General features: G+C 47.9%; 2 protein-coding genes across 4 annotated transcripts in view; one reads left to right on the forward strand and one right to left on the reverse strand.

Annotated features, from left to right (window-relative positions):
• NRBP2 (nuclear receptor binding protein 2) overlaps window positions 1-19,234 on the forward strand; it is a 345,299-nt gene that overhangs the window by 282,377 nt on the left and 43,688 nt on the right. The gene's annotated exons all lie outside the window — the stretch shown is intronic.
• LOC146830410 (uncharacterized) overlaps window positions 17,560-19,234 on the reverse strand; it is a 5,315-nt gene continuing 3,640 nt past the window's right edge. The window contains exon 3 of the mRNA XM_085604599.1: window positions 17,560-19,234. This exon is cut by the window's right edge and continues 690 nt beyond it. Within this exon, the coding sequence (XP_085460725.1) occupies window positions 18,939-19,234 (296 nt within the window). The 3' untranslated portion in view covers window positions 17,560-18,938.

Raw genomic sequence — 19,234 nt, forward strand, 5'->3', positions numbered from 1 at the left:
GCACCCAAGGACCCCCCTCGACTATCCTGAAGAAGCTTGCAGCCTCGGAACAGAGTGCCACCCCAACCGCGATCAACAAGAGGGTAAGATTTCCGACATCAAAAGGCACCCCTGCACCCGGCGCCCCACGGCCCTCTGTGCCCAATCCCGGGGTACCTACCTATCCTCCAACTACCCAACTTACCCCTCGAAGTGGTGGTGGCACCTGAAGAGTCCTCGTCCCCGAGCCTGCAGTCTTTTTCCAAACCGGAGATTTCCCATAGAAACCAATTGAGCGCCCCACGGCTCAAAAGCACCCTGCACCCAGCCGCCCGAGTGGCCCTGGCAGTGAAAACTCTACTCTAACCTACTTCCCCACTTGCCCTGAGTAAGTGACCAGGAGCCCAGCTCCCACAGCCGCGTGGCTTGCCCGACAGCAGCCACCAACCCAGGCCCCCCTATCCCTCATAGGATAACATTGGGCCTAACTCTCTCTGCACCCGGCTGTCCTGAAACCGCTGAGGGTGAACTGACTGTACCTACCTGACACTGGGGGACCCCTGAGTCTATGCCCAGAACTTCAACTCAGCCAGTCGAGTACTTACCCTTAAACCGCTAACTTCATTTTCCTCATAGGGTAACATTGACTGGCTTTTTCTTGGAAATTCTTCTAAGTGTGGACTTTTCAAAACTCAAAATATTCACCAAAAATCAGCCGAGTACCAAAAACGAAATTACTCACCTGCTCTTAGGTGAGCTCCCAGTGCTGGATCTTGGTGTCCAGCACTGACTCTGAAAAGTACCCACAACTATACTTACCTTTAACTCATTTTTCTTCCATAGGAAACCATTGACTGTTTTTCTGTGAAATTTCTTCTAAGTGTTGATTTCTGCAATTTCTAAATATTCATCAAAAATCGTATAACATCTGAAAACGTAATTACTTACATGTTTTGGATAAATGTCCCAGTACTGAGTCTAGACACCCAGTACTGGATTACAAAAGTAACGATAACCTACTTTACCTGTAACCTACATTTCCTTCTATAGGGAATCATTGATTGTTTGCTCTGAAATATTTTCTAAGTGCTAACTTTTGAAATAGCTAAATATTAGTTAAAAATCATTACAGTACCAAAGTCGACTTTCAACAGCTGATTCTGAGAACTGACCCAGGACTGGATCTAGGATCCAAGCCTGGAATTACAAAAGTAATCTAAAAAGTAATCTGTTGCATATAATTTGAATTTATCATTAAGCTCAATGTATTGTGTTTAGAAATAGAGTTGCCTACTGCAACTACTTGTAACTGTTTACTAAGAAGTCTATTACATATACAAAAGTATTTTTATGAAACCTCTCCTGTCGAGAAAGTATATTTTAATTCCAAGTGTTGGTTCTAAAATAAAACAAGCATATATTTTTTATATACAAACCATTGGCCTAGAGGTCAGTTATTGAGTACAACAAATGCTTTACACTGTCCTCTGATACTGCCTTACTGCTCGACCAGGCTACCACTTTGGAGAGTAAGGTTATATCTAACTTTAACCTCTGTTAAACCCTTGGGGTCTGTGGACTCTGTACACCCTGTACCGATTAAGGAACAGTATATACAGAGCCACTTTCTCACATTGGTGGATCAGCGGTGGGATACAAACTTGCATTTGTTGGACTACTTGGTTACCATCTGACCACACGACAGAACTCTTAAAAATTGCCTTTAGAATTCTGATTGGTCTTTCCAAAATTACTAAAAGTCTTGCTAGGGCCTTGCTTAAGTCCAATTAGAATTTTAGAAAAATAAAAAAAATCACTATAGTCAGGGTAGAGGGTTAGAACTGTCAGGTTAGAATGTCTCAAACAAACCCAGCTATTAGTGATAATAATAACATGGACCTGGTGGAGGAGCTCGACCTCATACCTTACTTACACTTGTCTTTCAAGGAATTGAGGTCCTTATGCAAACTTAAAAATGTACAAATGGGCCTGCATCCAACCAAACTAGGGCTCCAGGAGCTCTTGGCTGAGTATGCTAAGGACCACCCATCTGAACATGGTGATGGCCAGTTAGATGAGGAAAGGGAAGCAGAGGAGGTTGACAACAACCCCCCCATGCTATTCCCTAGGGAGGAGAGGGAAACCATACCCTCCAATCCAAGGATTAGCACCTGGGCACCTAGAGACTACACAGGTGGCTCTGGTCCCAGAGAGAACACTGGGGGACCCCCCAGTGAAGAGGACAGCCTTGTGAGGCTGGCCAAAAGATTAGAGCTAGAGTCCAGGCTCCTGGCTCTAGAAAAAGAAAGGAGAGAGATGGGTTTAGCACCCATCAATGGTGGCAGCAATAATAAAAATAAGGATAGGGAGGAAACTTCTGACCTTAAAATCCCCAAAGGGATTGTCCCTAAATTTGAGGAAGGTGATGATATCACCAAATGGTTCACAGCCTTTGAGAGGGCTTGTGATATCAGAAAAGTGAAGAAACCTCTCTGGGGGGCACTCCTGTGGGAACTGTTCTCTGGTAACTGCAGAGACAGGCTCCTGACCCTTTCTGGGCCAGAGGCAGGATCCTATGACCTCATGAAGAAAGCTCTGATTGAGGGATTTGGATTCACCACTGAGGAGTATAGAATTAGAATTAGGGGGGCTCACAAAACCCAGACCCAGTCCTGGATTGATTTTGTAGATTTCTCAGTGAAGACACTGGGTGGTTGGTTAGCTGGACATGGTGTGCAGGATTTTAATGGATTGTACAATTTATTCATGAAGGAACATATTTTGAGTAACTGCACAGATGAAAAGTTGCATCAGCATTTGGTAGACCTAGGTCTAATTTCTCCACAAGAATTGGGAAAGAAGGCAGACCACTGGGTCAAGACTAGGGTGACTAAGACAACCACTGGGGGTGACCAAAAGAAAGTGGTCCCAAAACCTCCCCAGGGGAAAGGTGGTGAGAATCCCCAAGATAAAAAGTTTGAGTCTTCCAAAGGGCCCCAAAAACCTGTTCAGGTGGATGGGACCCAAAGTACTCCCTATGTGCCCCAACCATATAGGGGGAAGAACTTTGATCCCTTAAAGGCCTGGTGTAATACCTGCAAGAAGCAAGGACACTTAACTGTAGCTTGCCCCCAAAACAAAGCCCCTAAGGCACCCAGTACAGCTACTCCTGGGGCAGCAAGCATACAAATGGGATCAGAGGTGTACCCTGAGCAAATCTGGGAACACACTGAAGCAAGTCTAGTCTCCTTGGGAGAAGTGGAGTTTGCCACTGTAGCTGTGTGGCCACCCAACTTAAAGAAATACTTGCAGTACCCCTGGGTGAATGGAACTAGGGTAGAAGCTCTGAGGGATACAGGTGCCAGTGTCACTATGGTGAAAGACACACTGGTTTCCCCTGAGCAATACTTGATTGGGAAGTCTTACCCAGTCACCAACGCTGACAGTGTCACCACTAGTCATCCCATGGCCATGGTAACATTAGGCTGGGGGGGGGGGGGGGGTTACTGGCCTGAACAGGTAGTGGTCTCTCCAAAGTTGCCAGCTGCCTGTCTGCTTGGAAATTATCTGGAAACCTCAGGGCTGAGGTTGAACTAAAGGCCCATGCAGCCATGCTGGGCATCCCTGAATTGGTGTGTGTGCAAACCAGAGCACAGAGCAAGAGGAAGGGTGAAAAAGTAGGTCTGGAGCCTGGAATAATGGCCCAGCCAACCAAGAGAAAAGGAAAGAAGACTGGGGAACCAGCTTCTACACAGCAAACCATTCAGGACCCCTCTCCCCAGGGAGAGGATTTAGATACCCCTGAGGGAACTGAGTCCATGGAGCTTGACCCTTACCAGGTTGAACTCTTGGGCCCAGGGGGGACCCTCTAGGGAAGAGCTGTGCCAGGGTCAGCGAGACTGTCCCACTCTTGAAAGCCTGAGGCAGCAAGCTGTTCCAGAAGCCAGGGGAGATGTCAGTGGTACCCACAGAGCTTATTGGGAAGAGGGATTACTGTATGCTGAGGCAAGAAACCCCACTCCTGGAGCCACCAGGAGGGTGGTAGTGCCACAGAAGTACAGGGAGTTCCTCCTAACTTTGGCTCTTGACATCCCCCTAGCTGGACATCTGGGGCAATCCAAACTTGGGAAAGGCTAGTGAGTCACTTCTACTGGCCCCAGATGCACCAAAAGGTGAAGGAGTTTGTCAGCTCCTGTGTCACCTGTCAGGCCAGTGGCAAGACAGGCGGCCACCCAAAGGCCCCCCCTCATTCCACTACCAGTGGTGTGGGTCCCCTTTGAAAGGGTAGGAGTGGACATCGTGGGTCCACTTGAGCCACCCACAGCCTCAGGGAACAAATGTATTCTAGTGGTAGTGGATCATGCCACTAGGTACCCTGAAGCAATTCCCCTTAGGACTACTACAGCTCCTGCAGTAGCCAAGGCCCTCCTGGGTGTCTTCACCAGGGTGGGTTTTCCTAAGGAGGTGGCTTCAGACAGAGGTTCCAACTTCATGTCTGCTTACCTAACACACATGTGGAAGGAGTGTGGGATGCAGTATAAGTTTACTACCCCCTACCACCCACCACCCAGTGTCCTTGTCGAGAGATTCAACAAGACATTGAAAGGTATGATCATGGGGCTTCCTGAAAAACTCAAAAGGAGATGGGATGTCCTGTTACCATGCCTGCTTTTCACGTACAGAGAAGTGCCACAGAAGGGAGTAGGTTTCTCACCCTTTGAACTTCTGTTTGGTCATCCTGTAAAGGGACCACTTTGTCTTGTAAAAGAGGGCTGGGAGAGGCCTCTTCAAGAACCCAAACAAGACATAGTGGACTATGTGCTTGGCCTAAGGTCCAGAATGGCTGAGTACATGGAAAAAGCATCCAAGAACCTTGAGGCCAGCCAGGAGCTCCAGAAGCACTGGTATGACCAAAAAGCTGCACTGGTTGAATTTCAACCTGGGCAACAGGTGTGGGTTTTGGAGCCAGTGGCACCAAGGGCTCTCCAAGATAAATGGAGTGGCCCTTACCCTATCCTAGAAAGAAAGAGTGAGGTCACCTATCTAGTTGACCTGGGCACTAGCAGGACACCCAAGAGGGTCATCCATGTGAACCGCCTCAAGCTCTACAATGACAGGGCTGACATCACCATGCTGATGGTGACTGATGAGGAGCAGGAAGCAGAGAGTGAACCTCTCCCTGACCTCCTCTCTTACAGCCCAAAGGATGGGTCAGTGGATGGTGTGATCTTATCAGACACCCTCTCTGCCCAACAGCAAACTGACTGCAAGCAAGTCTTGCAGCAGTATGCTAGCCTCTTCTCCCTGACCCCTGGTCTGACAAACTGGTATACCCATGATGTGGACACTGGTGACAATGCACCTGTCAAAAACAAAATCTATCGACAGTCAGACCAAGTCAAGGAGAGCATCAAAGCTGAGGTCAGCAAGATGCTGGAGTTAGGGGTCATTGAACCCTCTGAGAGCCCCTGGGCCAGCCCAGTGGTTCTAGTCCCCAAACCTCATCAACAGGGTGAAAAGAGAGAGATGAGGTTCTGTGTGGACTATAGAGGGCTCAACTCTGTCACCAAGACAGATGCTCACCCTATCCCAAGAGCAGATGAACTGATAGATAAATTAGGGGCTGCCCAATTCCTCAGTACCTTTGACTTAACTGCAGGGTACTGGCAGATTGGCATGGCCCCAGGAGCAAAAGAGAAAACAGCATTCTCCACCCCTGATGGACATTATCAGTTTACTGTGATGCCCTTTGGGTTAAAGAATGCCCCTGCCACTTTCCAGAGGCTGGTAAACCATGTTCTGGCTGGGCTGGAGTCCTTTAGTGCAGCTTATCTTGATGATATTGCTGTCTTTAGCTCCACCTGGCAGGATCACCTGATCCACCTTGGAAAAGTTTTAGAGGCCCTGCACAATGCAGGCCTCACTATCAAGGCATCCAAATGCCAGATAGAGCAGGGCACTGTGGTGTACTTGGGCCACCTTGTAGGTGGAGGCCAGGTACAGCCCTTACAACCTAAGATCCAGGCCATCATGGACTGGATAGCTCCAACAACCCAGACCCAGGTCAGGGCATTCCTTGGCTTGTCTGGATACTACAGGAGGTTTGTGAAGGGGTATGGGTCCATTGTGACCCCCCCCTCACAGAACTCACCCCCAAGAAAATGCCCAAGAAAGTGAACTGAACAGTTAGTTGCCAAAAGGCTTTTGACACCCTGAAAGAAGCAATGTGCTCAGCACCAATTCTAAAAGCTCCAGATTATGCCAAGCAGTTCATAGTGCAGACTGATGCCTCTGAGCTAGGGATAGGAGCGGTCCTATCCCAGACCAATGATGAAGGCCAAGACCAACCTGTTGCTTTTATAAGCAGGAGGCTACTCCCCAGAGAGCAGCGTTGAAGTGCCATTGAGAGTGAGGCCTTTGCTGTGGTTTCTGTCCCTGAAGAAGTTGAGGCTATACCTGTTTGGTACTCACTTCCTGGTTCAAACTGACCACAGACCTCTCAGATGGCTAATGCAGATGAAAGGGGAAAATCCAAAGCTATTAAGGTGGTCCATCTCCCTACAGGGAATGGACTTTGAAGTGGAACATAGACCAGGGACTGCCCATGCCAATGCAGATGGACTTTCCAGGTTCTTCCACTTAGACAATGAAGACTCCATAGGACAAGGTTAGTCTCATCACCTTTCGTTTGGGGGGGGGGGGGTGGTTTGTGTGAGAAAGTGCCCTCTTTCTTGCATGGTATGCCCCCACTTTTTGCTAAATTGCTGAATGTACTTTGACTGAGTGTACCCTGGACTCCTGCCAATCAGGTGCCCAGGGCCTATGTTCCTTCCTTAAAACACACAAACTCCAAATTGGCAAACCCTGGCCACATGTCAGCCCCTAGTAAATGGTACCCTAGGTACCCAGGGCCTTGTGACCAGGGAAAACCCCTAAGGGCTGCAGCACTCATTGTGCCACCCTTAGGGGCCCTGTACCCTTACACACACACACTGCCTTTGCAGGCTGAGTGTCTGGGTGCAGGACAAAATGAAGAGTCGACATGGGACACATCTCTGTGTGCCATGCCCAACACCCACACTGCCAAGGCATATGTCAGTCACCCCTCTGGCTGGGTGCCTTATGCCCATGGTGTGGGCACAGGAGCAGGAGCCCTGTGCCCCTACAGTACCCAGGTCCATTCCCGGGCACTGTAAGTGCAGTGCTGCCATTTAAGAGTACATGGTGCTGAGAGCTCGTCAAACACGAGCTCCGCAGCACCATAATGGCAACACTAAAGACTGGGAAGTTTGGTATCAAACTTCTCAGCACATTAAACCCACACTGATGCCAGTGTGGGATTTAATGTACCAAGCACCCCAGAGGGCATCTTAGAGATGCCCCCTTACAACTAACCTACAATCCACGTCTGCTCTGAGGCTGCCCAGGCTGCCACACAGCAGACACGTTGCTGGACCCCTGGGTGGGAGAGCCCCTGCTCTCCCGGGCCTGCAACAATGCACATCCTGGGTGAGGTGATAGATCTCCTCCCCCAGGATGAGCAAAGGGAAGCTTCAAAGGCCTGCCGCCTCTAGGAGTTTCCCCAGGCCACTGCAACCCCCCACTCTGGCGGGAAGCTTGGCCGGAAACCCCATACAAGGACAGGGGATGTGCCAGCCTGCCCACCCCACCCCTCAGGTGGGGGAGGCGAGGTGAAGCACATCTCCGGGCTCTCGCCATCTTGAAGATGGGAGGCCCTACCCTATCAGGATTAGGCTACTGCCCCCCTCCCACAGGAGAGGGGCAGGATAGGGGGTGTACCCACCCCAGGACAAGGACCCATTGGTCCCTGGCCTTCACCTACCTGTAACGCCCCTAAATCTAGTATTTAGGGGCACCCTGAACCTTCCTTCCCCAGATTCCGAAACTACAAGAAGAGCGAGAAGAAAAGAAGACCTGCCCTGCAGCTGCAAAGGAGAGGGAGACACCAACTGCTTTGGCCCCAGCCCTACCGGCCTGTCGACCTCGGACTTGCTCCTGCTCCAAACCCAGCATCTCTTGTGGCCAGCAACCTCAGAAACCCCGGAGGACCTGGCTACCTTTGAACTCTGATCCCCTGGGACTCCCATGAGTAGAGGCTCTACTCAGAACCTACCTTTCACCCATGGCAGCAGCCCGGAACTGCGATCCCAGCCCACTCTGCACCCGCCAAGCCTGGCCGGTGCCGGAGTGAACTAAACCCACGAGGGCGACCCCACGGCGACTGTGACCCCGAGTCCGGCACCCAAGGACCCCTCTCGACTATCCTGAAGAAGCTTGCAGCCTCGGAGTTCCGACATCAAAAGGCACCCCTGCACCCGGCGCCCCACGGCCCTCTGTGCCCAATCCCGGGGTACCTACCTATCCTCCAACTACCCAACTTACCCCTCGAAGTGGTGGTGGCACCTGAAGAGTCCTCGTCCCCGAGCCTGCAGTCTTTTTCCAAACCGGAGATTTCCCATAGAAACCAATTGAGCGCCCGACGGCTCAAGAGCACCCTGCACCCAGCCGCCCGAGTGGCCCTAGCAGTGAAAACTCTACTCTAACCTACTTCCCCCACTTGCCCTGAGTAAGTGACCAGGAGCCCAGCTCCCACAGCCGCGTGGCTTGCCCGACAGCAGCCACCAACCCAGGCCCCCCTATCCCTCATAGGATAACATTGGGCCTAACTCTCTCTGCACCCGGCTGTCCTGAAACCGCTGAGGGTGAACTGACTGTACCTACCTGACACTGGGGGACCTCTGAGTCTATGCCCAGAACTTCAACTCAGCCAGTCGAGTACTTACCCTTAAACCGCTAACTTCATTTTCCTCATAGGGTAACATTGACTGGCTTTTTCTTGGAAATTCTTCTAAGTGTGGACTTTTCAAAACTCAAAATATTCACCAAAAATCAGCCGAGTACCAAAAACGAATTTACTCACCTGCTCTTAGGTGAGCTCCCAGTGCTGGATCTTGGTGTCCAGCACTGACTCTGAAAAGTACCCACAACTATACTTACCTTTAACTCATTTTTCTTCCATAGGAAACCATTGACTGTTTTTCTGTGAAATTTCTTCTAAGTGTTGATTTCTGCAATTTCTAAATATTCATCAAAAATCGTATAACATCTGAAAACGTAATTACTTACATGTTTTGGATAAATGTCCCAGTACTGAGTCTAGACACCCAGTACTGGATTACAAAAGTAACGATAACCTACTGTACCTGTAACCTACATTTCCTTCCATAGGGAATCATTGATTGTTTGCTCTGAAATATTTTCTAAGTGCTAACTTTTGAAATAGCTAAATATTAGTTAAAAATCATTACAGTACCAAAGTCGACTTTCAACAGCTGATTCTGAGAACTGACCCAGGACTGGATCTAGGATCCAAGCCTGGAATTACAAAAGTAATCTAAAACGTAATCTGTTGCATATAATTTGAATTTATCATTGAGCTCAATGTATTGTGTTTAGAAATAGAGTTGCCTACTGCAACTACTTGTAACTGTTTACTAAAAAGTCTATTACATATACAAAAGTATTTTTATGAAACATCTCCTGTCGAGAAAGTATATTTTAATTCCAAGTGTTGGTTCTAAAATAAAACAAGCATATATTCTTTATATACAAACCATTGGCCTAAAGTTCAGTTATTGAGTGTGTGGAACTATTTGCTGACTGAGTGTGTACAACAAATGCTTTACACTGTCCTCTGATACTGCCTTACTGCTCGACCAGGCTACCACTTTGGAGAGTAAGGTTATATCTAACTTTAACCTCTGTTAAACCCTTGGGGTCTGTGGACTCTGTACACCCTGTACCTATTAAGGAACAGTATATACAGAGCCACTTTCTCACACTCAGCAACACTTCCACCATCGGAGTCGGGTGACTGCTGACAAGAGTGATCGATCTCAGCCTCCCCGTACTCATCAGTCCTGGCATTCGTCACTACGTACGTCCACTCAGGTGAGGCGTACCTGTGAAACGGCACGTTGGCTCTCCTCTACCTTCTCGGAGCTTCTGGGTCTTGATCTTCGTCACTCTGCTCTGTTTCTGTCACCTCGGATACTGGGGCAAGATCTCTTCCAGATGTCAATCTCAAGTTTACCCGTTTCTGACTCGCGGGCCAAACTCTTTCCGCTTCTGAGACACCCCTGCTCTCCCTTCTGGTACCCCGTGCACTGTTCTCTTCTTCGGCAGAATTTGGCTCAATCCTGCCTACTGCACCTTCTTCTGCTTCCGTTTCCGATTCAGAGTTTCTTTCACTTCCCCCTTCGGCTTGCTCAAGTGCACAACCAGCTGCGTCAGTCACTCTCACAGCTTGACTTGCCCTCCCAGATGGCCCTGCCACCTCAGCTGGGTTTTCGTTCTCGAGAGGGCTGTATCTTCCAAGGGTGCTGGGACTCTGCGGGTATGGGAGGCATGCACCCAATTCGGTAATCCCCCACACTTCTCTGCCGTGTTCGTGACGAGGATGATCTGGTACGGCCCACGCCACCGAACATCCAAGCCACTCTTCCTCACGTGTGTACGCACCAGTACCCAGTCCCCTGGGCACAGATCGTGGCACAGGTCACTGGCGGCTGGAACAGCTACTGCCTGCACCTGCTGGGACACAGAACGGACCACGTCAGCCAGGCCTTTACAGTAGTTGAGAATTACATCATCAGTGATATTAATCAAAGCAGAAGCGAGTATTGCTGGCACACGCATCGCTCTCCCCATTAGAATTTCATGGGGTGACAATCCAGTTCTCCTATCAGGCACACTTCGGAGACTCATGAGGACTAAAGGTAATGCATCTGGCCACTTCAGAGGAGTTGAAGAGCACACCTTTGCCATCCGGGCCTTCAATGTCCCATTAACTTGCTCCACTATCCCAGAAGCCTCTGGTCGGTAACTGCAGTGCAACCTTTGGTCTATGTTTAAGGCAGCACAGAGCAATTTCATGATTTCACTGTGAAAATGCGTACCTCTGTCCAATTCAAGAGAGGTCGGGAACCCGAACCTCGGAATGAGCTCCCTCAACAGTAACTTGGCTACAGTTAGTGTGTCACACCTACGTGTTGGGTAAGCTTCCACCCACCTAGAGAAGACGCATACTACGACTAATATGTATCTCAACCCATTACACTTTGGCATCTCAATGAAATCTAACTGCATCCTGTTGAAAGGGCCACCTGACCTCCCTATGTGACTCATTGTCACAGCTGTCCTCTTTCCCACATTCATTTGTTGACAAGTGACACATCTTTGACACACAGCTTCGGCTGCTGGCCGAAACTTCGTATTGTACCACGTTTGACGTAACACTCGTACCATCGCATCTCTGTCGAGATGTACAGCACCATGTATCAATCTTGCCATGGGGTTCAACAGACATTCCGGTAACACCGCTCTTCCACCACTCGAAACCCAAACATCCACATCTCCTTTCTCACATCCAGCTCGCACCCAACTATCCTGCTCCTGGTCAGACACCTCATCCTGCAACTGTTTTAACTCTTCCCATGTATCAGCCATGGCTAGCATCACACTGAAGTCGGTTGTCTCTTGGCTTCCCTCAATATGTCGTTCCGTGAAATTACATCCCTGTTCTGCACAAAATCGAGCAACCTCATCTGCATAATTATTTCCAAGCGATACAAAATCATTTCCTTTCGTATGGGCAGAACACGTTACAACTGCAATTTCCTCTGGACCTTGCAACGCTTCCAACAATTGCCTCACATAATCCCCATTTCTGATGGGTGACCCAGATGATGTCATGAACCCCCTCTGGGACCATAGCTGTCCGAAGTCATGAACGACACCAAACCCGTACTGGCTGTCCATATAAATCGTTATACGAATCTGGTTAGCGGCCAAACAGGCACGGGTCAAAGCAATAAGCTCAGCCACCTGTGCGGAGTATACTCCTTCTAGACAAGCGGCTTCAACCACTCCAGTGATGGCACAGACAGCAAACGCTGCTCTCAACTGACCGGTATTGTCTCTTAAACATGAACCGTCCACAAAGAATATTTCGTCCGATTCTGGAAGTGGTTCATCAACAATATCAGGTCTGGGTTTGGTGCACAATTCAGTCACATCGAGACAATCATGATCCTCACAATCTTCATCATCTACATTTGGGATCGGTAACAATGTGGCAGGATTCAAAACAGAACACCTCTTCAAAGTCACATTCTCTGCCGCAAGGATGACTTGTTCAAAACGCGTCAACCTATTGTTCGTGAGGTGCTGTGTTTTAGTCCTGGTCATCAACAGTTCAACAGAATGTGGCACATGCACATTAAGCGGGTGTCCCATTACAATGCTCTCACATCTTTCGATACTGACACCTGTTGCAGCAACGGATCTGAGACATCCGGGCAACGCAGAGGCTACTGGATCTAAAGTAGCCGAAAAGTAGACAACTAGTCTACGGACATTCCCATGAACTTGAGTTAACACTGCCAATGCGCAACCTTCCTTTTCACAACAGAATAATGCGAATGCCTTAGCATAGTCAGGCATCCCCAGAGCTGGAGCGCAACACAAGGCTTCAAGAATGCCCTTAAACAATCTTCATCCCATGGTACCGGATCACTCACATCTTTGCGCGTCAGCCGCTGTAAGGGCTTCGCTTCGAAGGAGAAGTTTGGGATCCATTGGCGACAATAGCCAACCATTCGCAAAAACATTCGAACTGCCCTCTGGGTAGTCGGAACAGGCATTTTCAAAATCGCATCTATGCGATCTGGTGACACTTTCCTTTTACCTTTCTCAATCCGATGACCCAAATACTGTACTTCACTCAGACAGTACTGTAATTTATTCGGAGACACCTTATGCCCATTCTCTCCTAGGTAGTTCAGTAATGCTACCGTATCAATCCTGCAGGCGTCCTCAGTCTTTGATGCCACGAGCAGATCATCAATGTACTGGACGAGGACAGACTCCTGTGGAAGCACCAAACCTTCAAGGTTCTTTTTCAAAATCTGATTGAAAATAGACGGGCTCTCAGTATATCCCTGTGGGATACGACACCATGTTAACACAAGATTTTCCAGCCGAAACGCAAAAAGAAATTGGCTCTCCTCATGCAGAGGGATTGAGAAAAAGGCTTGACACAAGTCAATCACTGTACCATTCTGCATCACATGGGATTTGAAACAGGATCACAGATGGATTCGGTACCACAGGACAACATGGGACTACTATCTCATTAATTTTTCGCAAATCTTGCACAATCCTAAATTTCCCACTCTGTTTCTGTAATCCCATTATGGGCGAATTACATGGGCTACCCCTAATCTCTCTCAAAATTCCCTGTTTAAGCATACTCTGAATTACTGGTCTAATTCCCTCAATAGTTTCAGGTGATAATTTATACTGGGGAGTTCTCGAGTACTCTATATTCAGCTTGACCTGGATTTTTACTGGCTCAACTCCTTTAACTAATCCGATCTCTTCCCCACTGAGGTCCCACACATCAACCGGCACAGAGTCCCTCAGGTCAAATGGGAGTTCCTCCACCGTTAGTGCTGGATACATTTCCACGCACCAACGTTGATTCGCAACCTTAAATGTTGCATCGTCATCTCTCGTCTGCACTTCCACTCCACTCGGGGTACAATAGATGGTACAATTAAGCTTGCACAATTGGTCTCTTCCTAGCAAGCAGACTGGGCTAGAATCACACACCACAAACTGGTGTCGGTCACTGAAGTTCCCTATCCTGATAGGTATTGGTTCCGTCAGTGAGCTAGTCAGTTTCTTATTTGCTACACCAACAACCTGGATCGTTTGACCAGAAAGGGGTAGATCCGGATTCACTGCGATCTTGTAGCCCCCGTATCAACCAAAAAGGTCGTAGGGTGGCCATCGATCTCCGCTTCCACAAAGGGTCCCTTCTGATCTACTTCTAGGACCGCTCTGAGCGTACAATCATCCTCTCCTCCCCAACAGGATCTTGCTGCTGGATCGGAATCATCTTCCCCATTCACTTCGAATAAAGGCATCTGTACATGGGTCCGAGCTCCCTGCTGCATATTCAGTACCCTGGGCGGTCTGGGAACCTGTACCTGCGGAACGCTAGTCCCCCCTTTTGTCATCCTAGGTCGCGTCACTATAGGGAGTGTGTCCTCCACTGGGACCTGTGCTAACTCCTCCTTGCTGTATTTGGTTTAACGGATTCAAAGGACACTCGCGTCTCCAGTGTCCAATCTGATGGCAAAGATGGCAAGCTGTGGTCTTTTTCAATATTGCCACATCTATTCCTGTCCTAGGGTCTACTCCCCTCGGCCTTCCTTGTCCTTGGGCATTCTGTGCTCCTCCTTGGTAATTTCCCTGCCTCCTTCCCAAGGTTCCTCCGGTAGACTGTCCCTGAACTGCTGTCTGCATCTGTACTAATAGCAAATTGTCTTTCAATTTCCTGTGCTTAGACTCTATCTCATCACTACAATATCTAGCATATCGGAGAATCTCATCCACAGGCTTATTCTGCCAACCAATCAAATGCTGCTGTATCATGAGACTAACCTCTGGCCTCAATCCCAACACAAATTTGGAAACAAACTGTCCCATATCTTTGGTATCCAATGCCTCCAAACCACTGTACTGTTTAAAAGCCTGCAAGAGTCTCTCGTAAAACTCATGCACTGTCTCCTTAGGCTCTTGCACTGTCCTATCTATCTTCACCCAGTCAGTGTCTTGGGGTGAAACATTCGACTTCAACCATGCGATTACCTGTTTGAACTTTTTCATCACTATCGGCGACGGACCATTTGTAATCGGGTTCCTGTTAGGCTCCGAGGCCGGCCACTCAACCGCAATTTTACATGCCGACCACAGATCACCCGGAACTACTATGTCAAACAAAGTATTCAAATCAATCCACAGTACTTGCGAGATTTTAACAAAGCGATCAACTTGCTTGTACCACTCCACAGGCTTTTCCCTCAAACGGGGAAAATCATTCGTAAAGGCAGCCAAATCACCCCTACTCCAAGGTACATGCACGTACCCTCCATTCTGTACCTCCCTTAAAGGGAAGTTCCCTATCTCCGTTATTCCTCCCCCCGGAGGTGGCGTCTCTCCCACTACACCCCTGGAGCTTTTCTTCTTTGACCACTTTTCTTCCCATTTATCAAGCATGATCCATGCCCTCATCGCTATGATTAGATCTTTGACATGGGTTCTCAATCCAATGACTCTTTTCTCTTCCAAGTCCTGCTCACTGTACTGTAACCTATGATTTCCTTGCAATGCTTTAGTCTTCGACAAATCCACCCCATATCTCTTTGCCAGCTCTGACAATTTCTCATGTGCTGTCCTCGCTTTACGAGTCACATCCTTCGCTACAAAGAGTAACTCATCCTGTTCGTACGTTAAAATTCTCTCAAGGGGTAAAATTCCGTATATTATCTCGTCCAGTTCTGCCTTTAGTCTTACGACATCTAGCATCCTTCCTCTCAGGGCTCCCCTCAGGACTTCTCGACAACCTGCACCATCTTTCGTCGTACTCACATTCTCGTTCCTGTGGTCTACTCTCTCCTGACATACCCATGGGAACAGAACGATTTACAATCGTCCCTCGATCCCTCTCTGCTTGTAACACGCCCTGACTTTGGGTTCTCACTGGTGGCGTCCACATTCTTAAGTCTGATCTTGACTCAGCTAAAGACCTTGATCTACCAGGTCTCGACTCTCCCTGTCCTCCCGAGGAGTCGGCTGTAGCTGGCAGCGGCGTACTCCATTCTACAGGCTTCGGAGTCTGCTCCATTCTCCTCACCGACTCACTTTCTTCGACCACAATCCTCACCCCTGCCTCTGACTGTTCTGAGCTTTCCACCTTCTCTGGCTCAAGTTCATACATCGACTCAATAGGCCCGATAATAACCGGTATTTTCAAAGTATCCGGTAACCTCACGCCTCTTTCAACCCCGAAGCTAGTTACAGGCTTATTCCTCGTATTCTCGGTTCCTATCGAGATCTTTCCTTCCACCCTTACTTCTGAATGGGGTAGTCCTCCCCTACTCTCTTCTTCCTTTGTCTCATTTCCCTCTGTGGCCTCCGGGTTATACGGAGGTGGTCTCTCGGATAGCAACCTTTCCAATAGACTGTCATCCGTATCGCTGTCTTCCTCCCCATCTACTGCCTTTTCCTTTGATTTTCCTGTCGTTGCCAATAAGGGATACAATTTATGTCCTTCTATTGCCTGTACTCTCCATCTTTTCTCCGCTGCATCCCATCTGGCATCCTGAAAAGCCCTGATCGACTTTTTCACCCTTTCCTGATTTCTTCCTCTTTCTCTATCATGCGCTGCTCTAATCCACGCATGTAGTGCTTCAAATTGCGTTGGCCTTGGCAAAGGTCGTAAAGCCGCCATCACAGACTTCAACTGGTACAACACTGCCAACCTGAATGAGCCATACCTCGGGAATGCTAATTCTCCTTCACCTTGAGTCAATTTATGCCAATTCTCAAGCCGAATTATGTTATGCAACCACCCATTTCTTGCCATGTAGTGTGCTGGGGTATCCTCGGGAGGGGCTTCTTCTCCCTCTCGAATAACCACATGTTCATCACCTCGACACAATTCTCGAAAAACTTTAAAACATTTCATAATGGACGAATTCTGAACGTATACAATTCCTGTTTACTTCCTGGTAAGTGTCCACCAATGCCAGCGCAAACTACACCAACCAACCTATCACAGCGCGACACCTTCTGACGTCACTTTCCTCCACTCGCAGCAGTTCCCCTCCTTCACAACACACATCTCACCCTTGCATTCGTCCCTTTCATACGCTGAAATAACCGTTTGTCCCAAACAAGTTACTTCTCTGGCTGTCCGTCCACAGTCTCTCGAAATTGTCGACCTCGGTTGGCAACTGTCTGTCCCCGCCGGGCAGACAGGTCGCCTCTTGATAGGTTACAAATACTCAATTCCACATACAACAACCCACGACCAGCGTCAGGTTGTCATGCACTCACACATTCGCTCCCCCTATCTCGGTCCAGGTGATCGATGGTACCTCACGATCCCCTTTGGGTGGTCAACAAAATCTACCACGGGTGTATTCTACACCCACTCGCTTAAGCTTCTCATCGCCTAAGACTTTCCCGGGCTGCGCGCGCTCACAGCCTGATCTCACAATCACACAACATTCACACCAACTCCGCAAGACATCTCACACAATACAACACCGCAATCTACAACATCACATCCTATTCATACTCACTCTTCGAACTGCTGCTTGCTGCCGCACTGCTACTCGCCATCTATGTCCGTCCGCCAGGTCGTCTGCTGTTCACCTTCTGATGAGACAACCTCACTTAACATTTATGGGCCTCAAGGATCACTTATCCTAATCTCAATCTTCCCTCGCTACCAGAAATAAACCATCCGTTTCTGCTACCAACTGGGAACGCCGGATTCTTGTCCCTAACCAATTACTTACAAGAACCCACTCTGGTCGCCAGGATCTTTTTATTTGCCAAATAGCGTAGAGGGAAGAAACACAATTATCAGATCGTATTTACCGCAATTTGACATTTCATAAAGGATGACTCAAAGTCTGGGAAGTTGACCTTTTATTATCAGCAAAAACATCTGAATATAAAGGCACCTCAATACAAGGCACAAAAGATAAATGGGAACTAACACAAAAGCTACTCTACGAAGTATTCGCATTCGACTAAATATAAACAGAACTACAGCTTCTAGAAGCATCAGGTACAATATGGCTATTGTGATGTCAAATTTGAAAGTCATGAATCAAACATTTCTGTCCCCACTCTATTCTAAAGTGACATCCCTACTTAACATTCCCTTTCAGGTAAGCTAAGCGCAAAAAGGTGTCAGCAGTGAAACTTCCTAAGAAGTCTTCACTAAATGAGAGCTCGATCTATAGTGCTCCTCTCGGTCTCTCTCCTAAGTCTCGTCTGCTCCTCCCTCGGGGCGCTGTCCCTAATACAAAACCCCAAAATCTTGTTCACGCCCTCCAGCACACCCCTCCAGGCAGATCTTCTTCCAGTAGATTTCCATTCGAACCCTTTCATCTTCATTTTCATTAATTCGACCTTGGGTCCCAGGCTCCTTCTGTACCAGGAGTTGCAATTTCACATTCCAGTTCACTCCCTTTCTGTCTACTCCTTCTATCATGATTTCTTTACACAAAGACTTATTCTTAACTAACAAGCTGCATGGCCTTGCACCTGTAACAAAAAATAATGAACGGAAAAACCCTCGCATCATGAAGTTTCACAATTCACTGTAATTGTAAGCTTTACTATAAATCCTGTCGGCCTAATAAAACACGGCTAATATAGGGAACTAGAGGCCTTCACTTCTACATACATGATTAGGCCTTACATCTAAACACATTACAATTTCCAATTCAACTTTTTCGTCTCATACTTATACATGAGCAACCTACATTCTATTCTTCTAACGTAACCTAACATGACATCGTTGCAAAACTAAACGTTACACATATACAAATGCATTTCGTAATAACTGATGGCCTTTTCTCTTTTCTCGAGGCCTGTTTACATTTCTTCTTTTCTATATCAACTAATATATTTCTATGATAAGTATAAACACTCTTTCATTATATATGGATGCTGACTAACGGTGGATATGGTGCACCCCTACAAATTTCGCATCAGCAACGCTCTCTCACTCTCTAAAAAAAAACACTGGTGTAGGGTTGTTACTGAAACTGGAATTATTATGAGTGGCTGAGGCTCTGAGGTGGGGGCTCCAACAGACTGGGGCTTGGTGGTAAATAACCATCATTGGCTTGACTATTATGGCGTATACTTCTTAAATGTTTTTTTGGATCTTTTTATGTTTTTGGTTAAACTATTTTCAACTACTTAAGCAGCTAACCATTTTTCTTCACGGTTGGCGCTTGTAGTTTTAGACCTTCTTGGTGACCTGTGCTCTTTGGGGGACATTATCAGTTTCCCGAGTCAAGGCTCAAAGAATCAAGGCAGACTTGGGCTTCTGCTAAAATGGAAGCAATCAAAGTCTCGGTATTTTGGATTAAGTGATGTACAGCGGCTTTGACAGCTGTTATGTGGCTGATATGGGCGGAAGCATCACATTCACGTAAAACATTAATAAGCGATAAAGCAACAGGTGCCGAGTTTAAGCCCAGTATCTCAAGGGAGTTTATTAGAGGGAAAACGTCGCGAATTGCTGAAAATACAGCTGATTCGCTGGGGGGTGAAGCTTTAACCCCTGCAGCAGCAG

Source organism: Triturus cristatus, chromosome 5_1 (genome assembly GCF_964204655.1).
Source record: "Triturus cristatus chromosome 5_1, aTriCri1.1, whole genome shotgun sequence".
Taxonomy (NCBI): domain Eukaryota; kingdom Metazoa; phylum Chordata; class Amphibia; order Caudata; family Salamandridae; genus Triturus; species Triturus cristatus.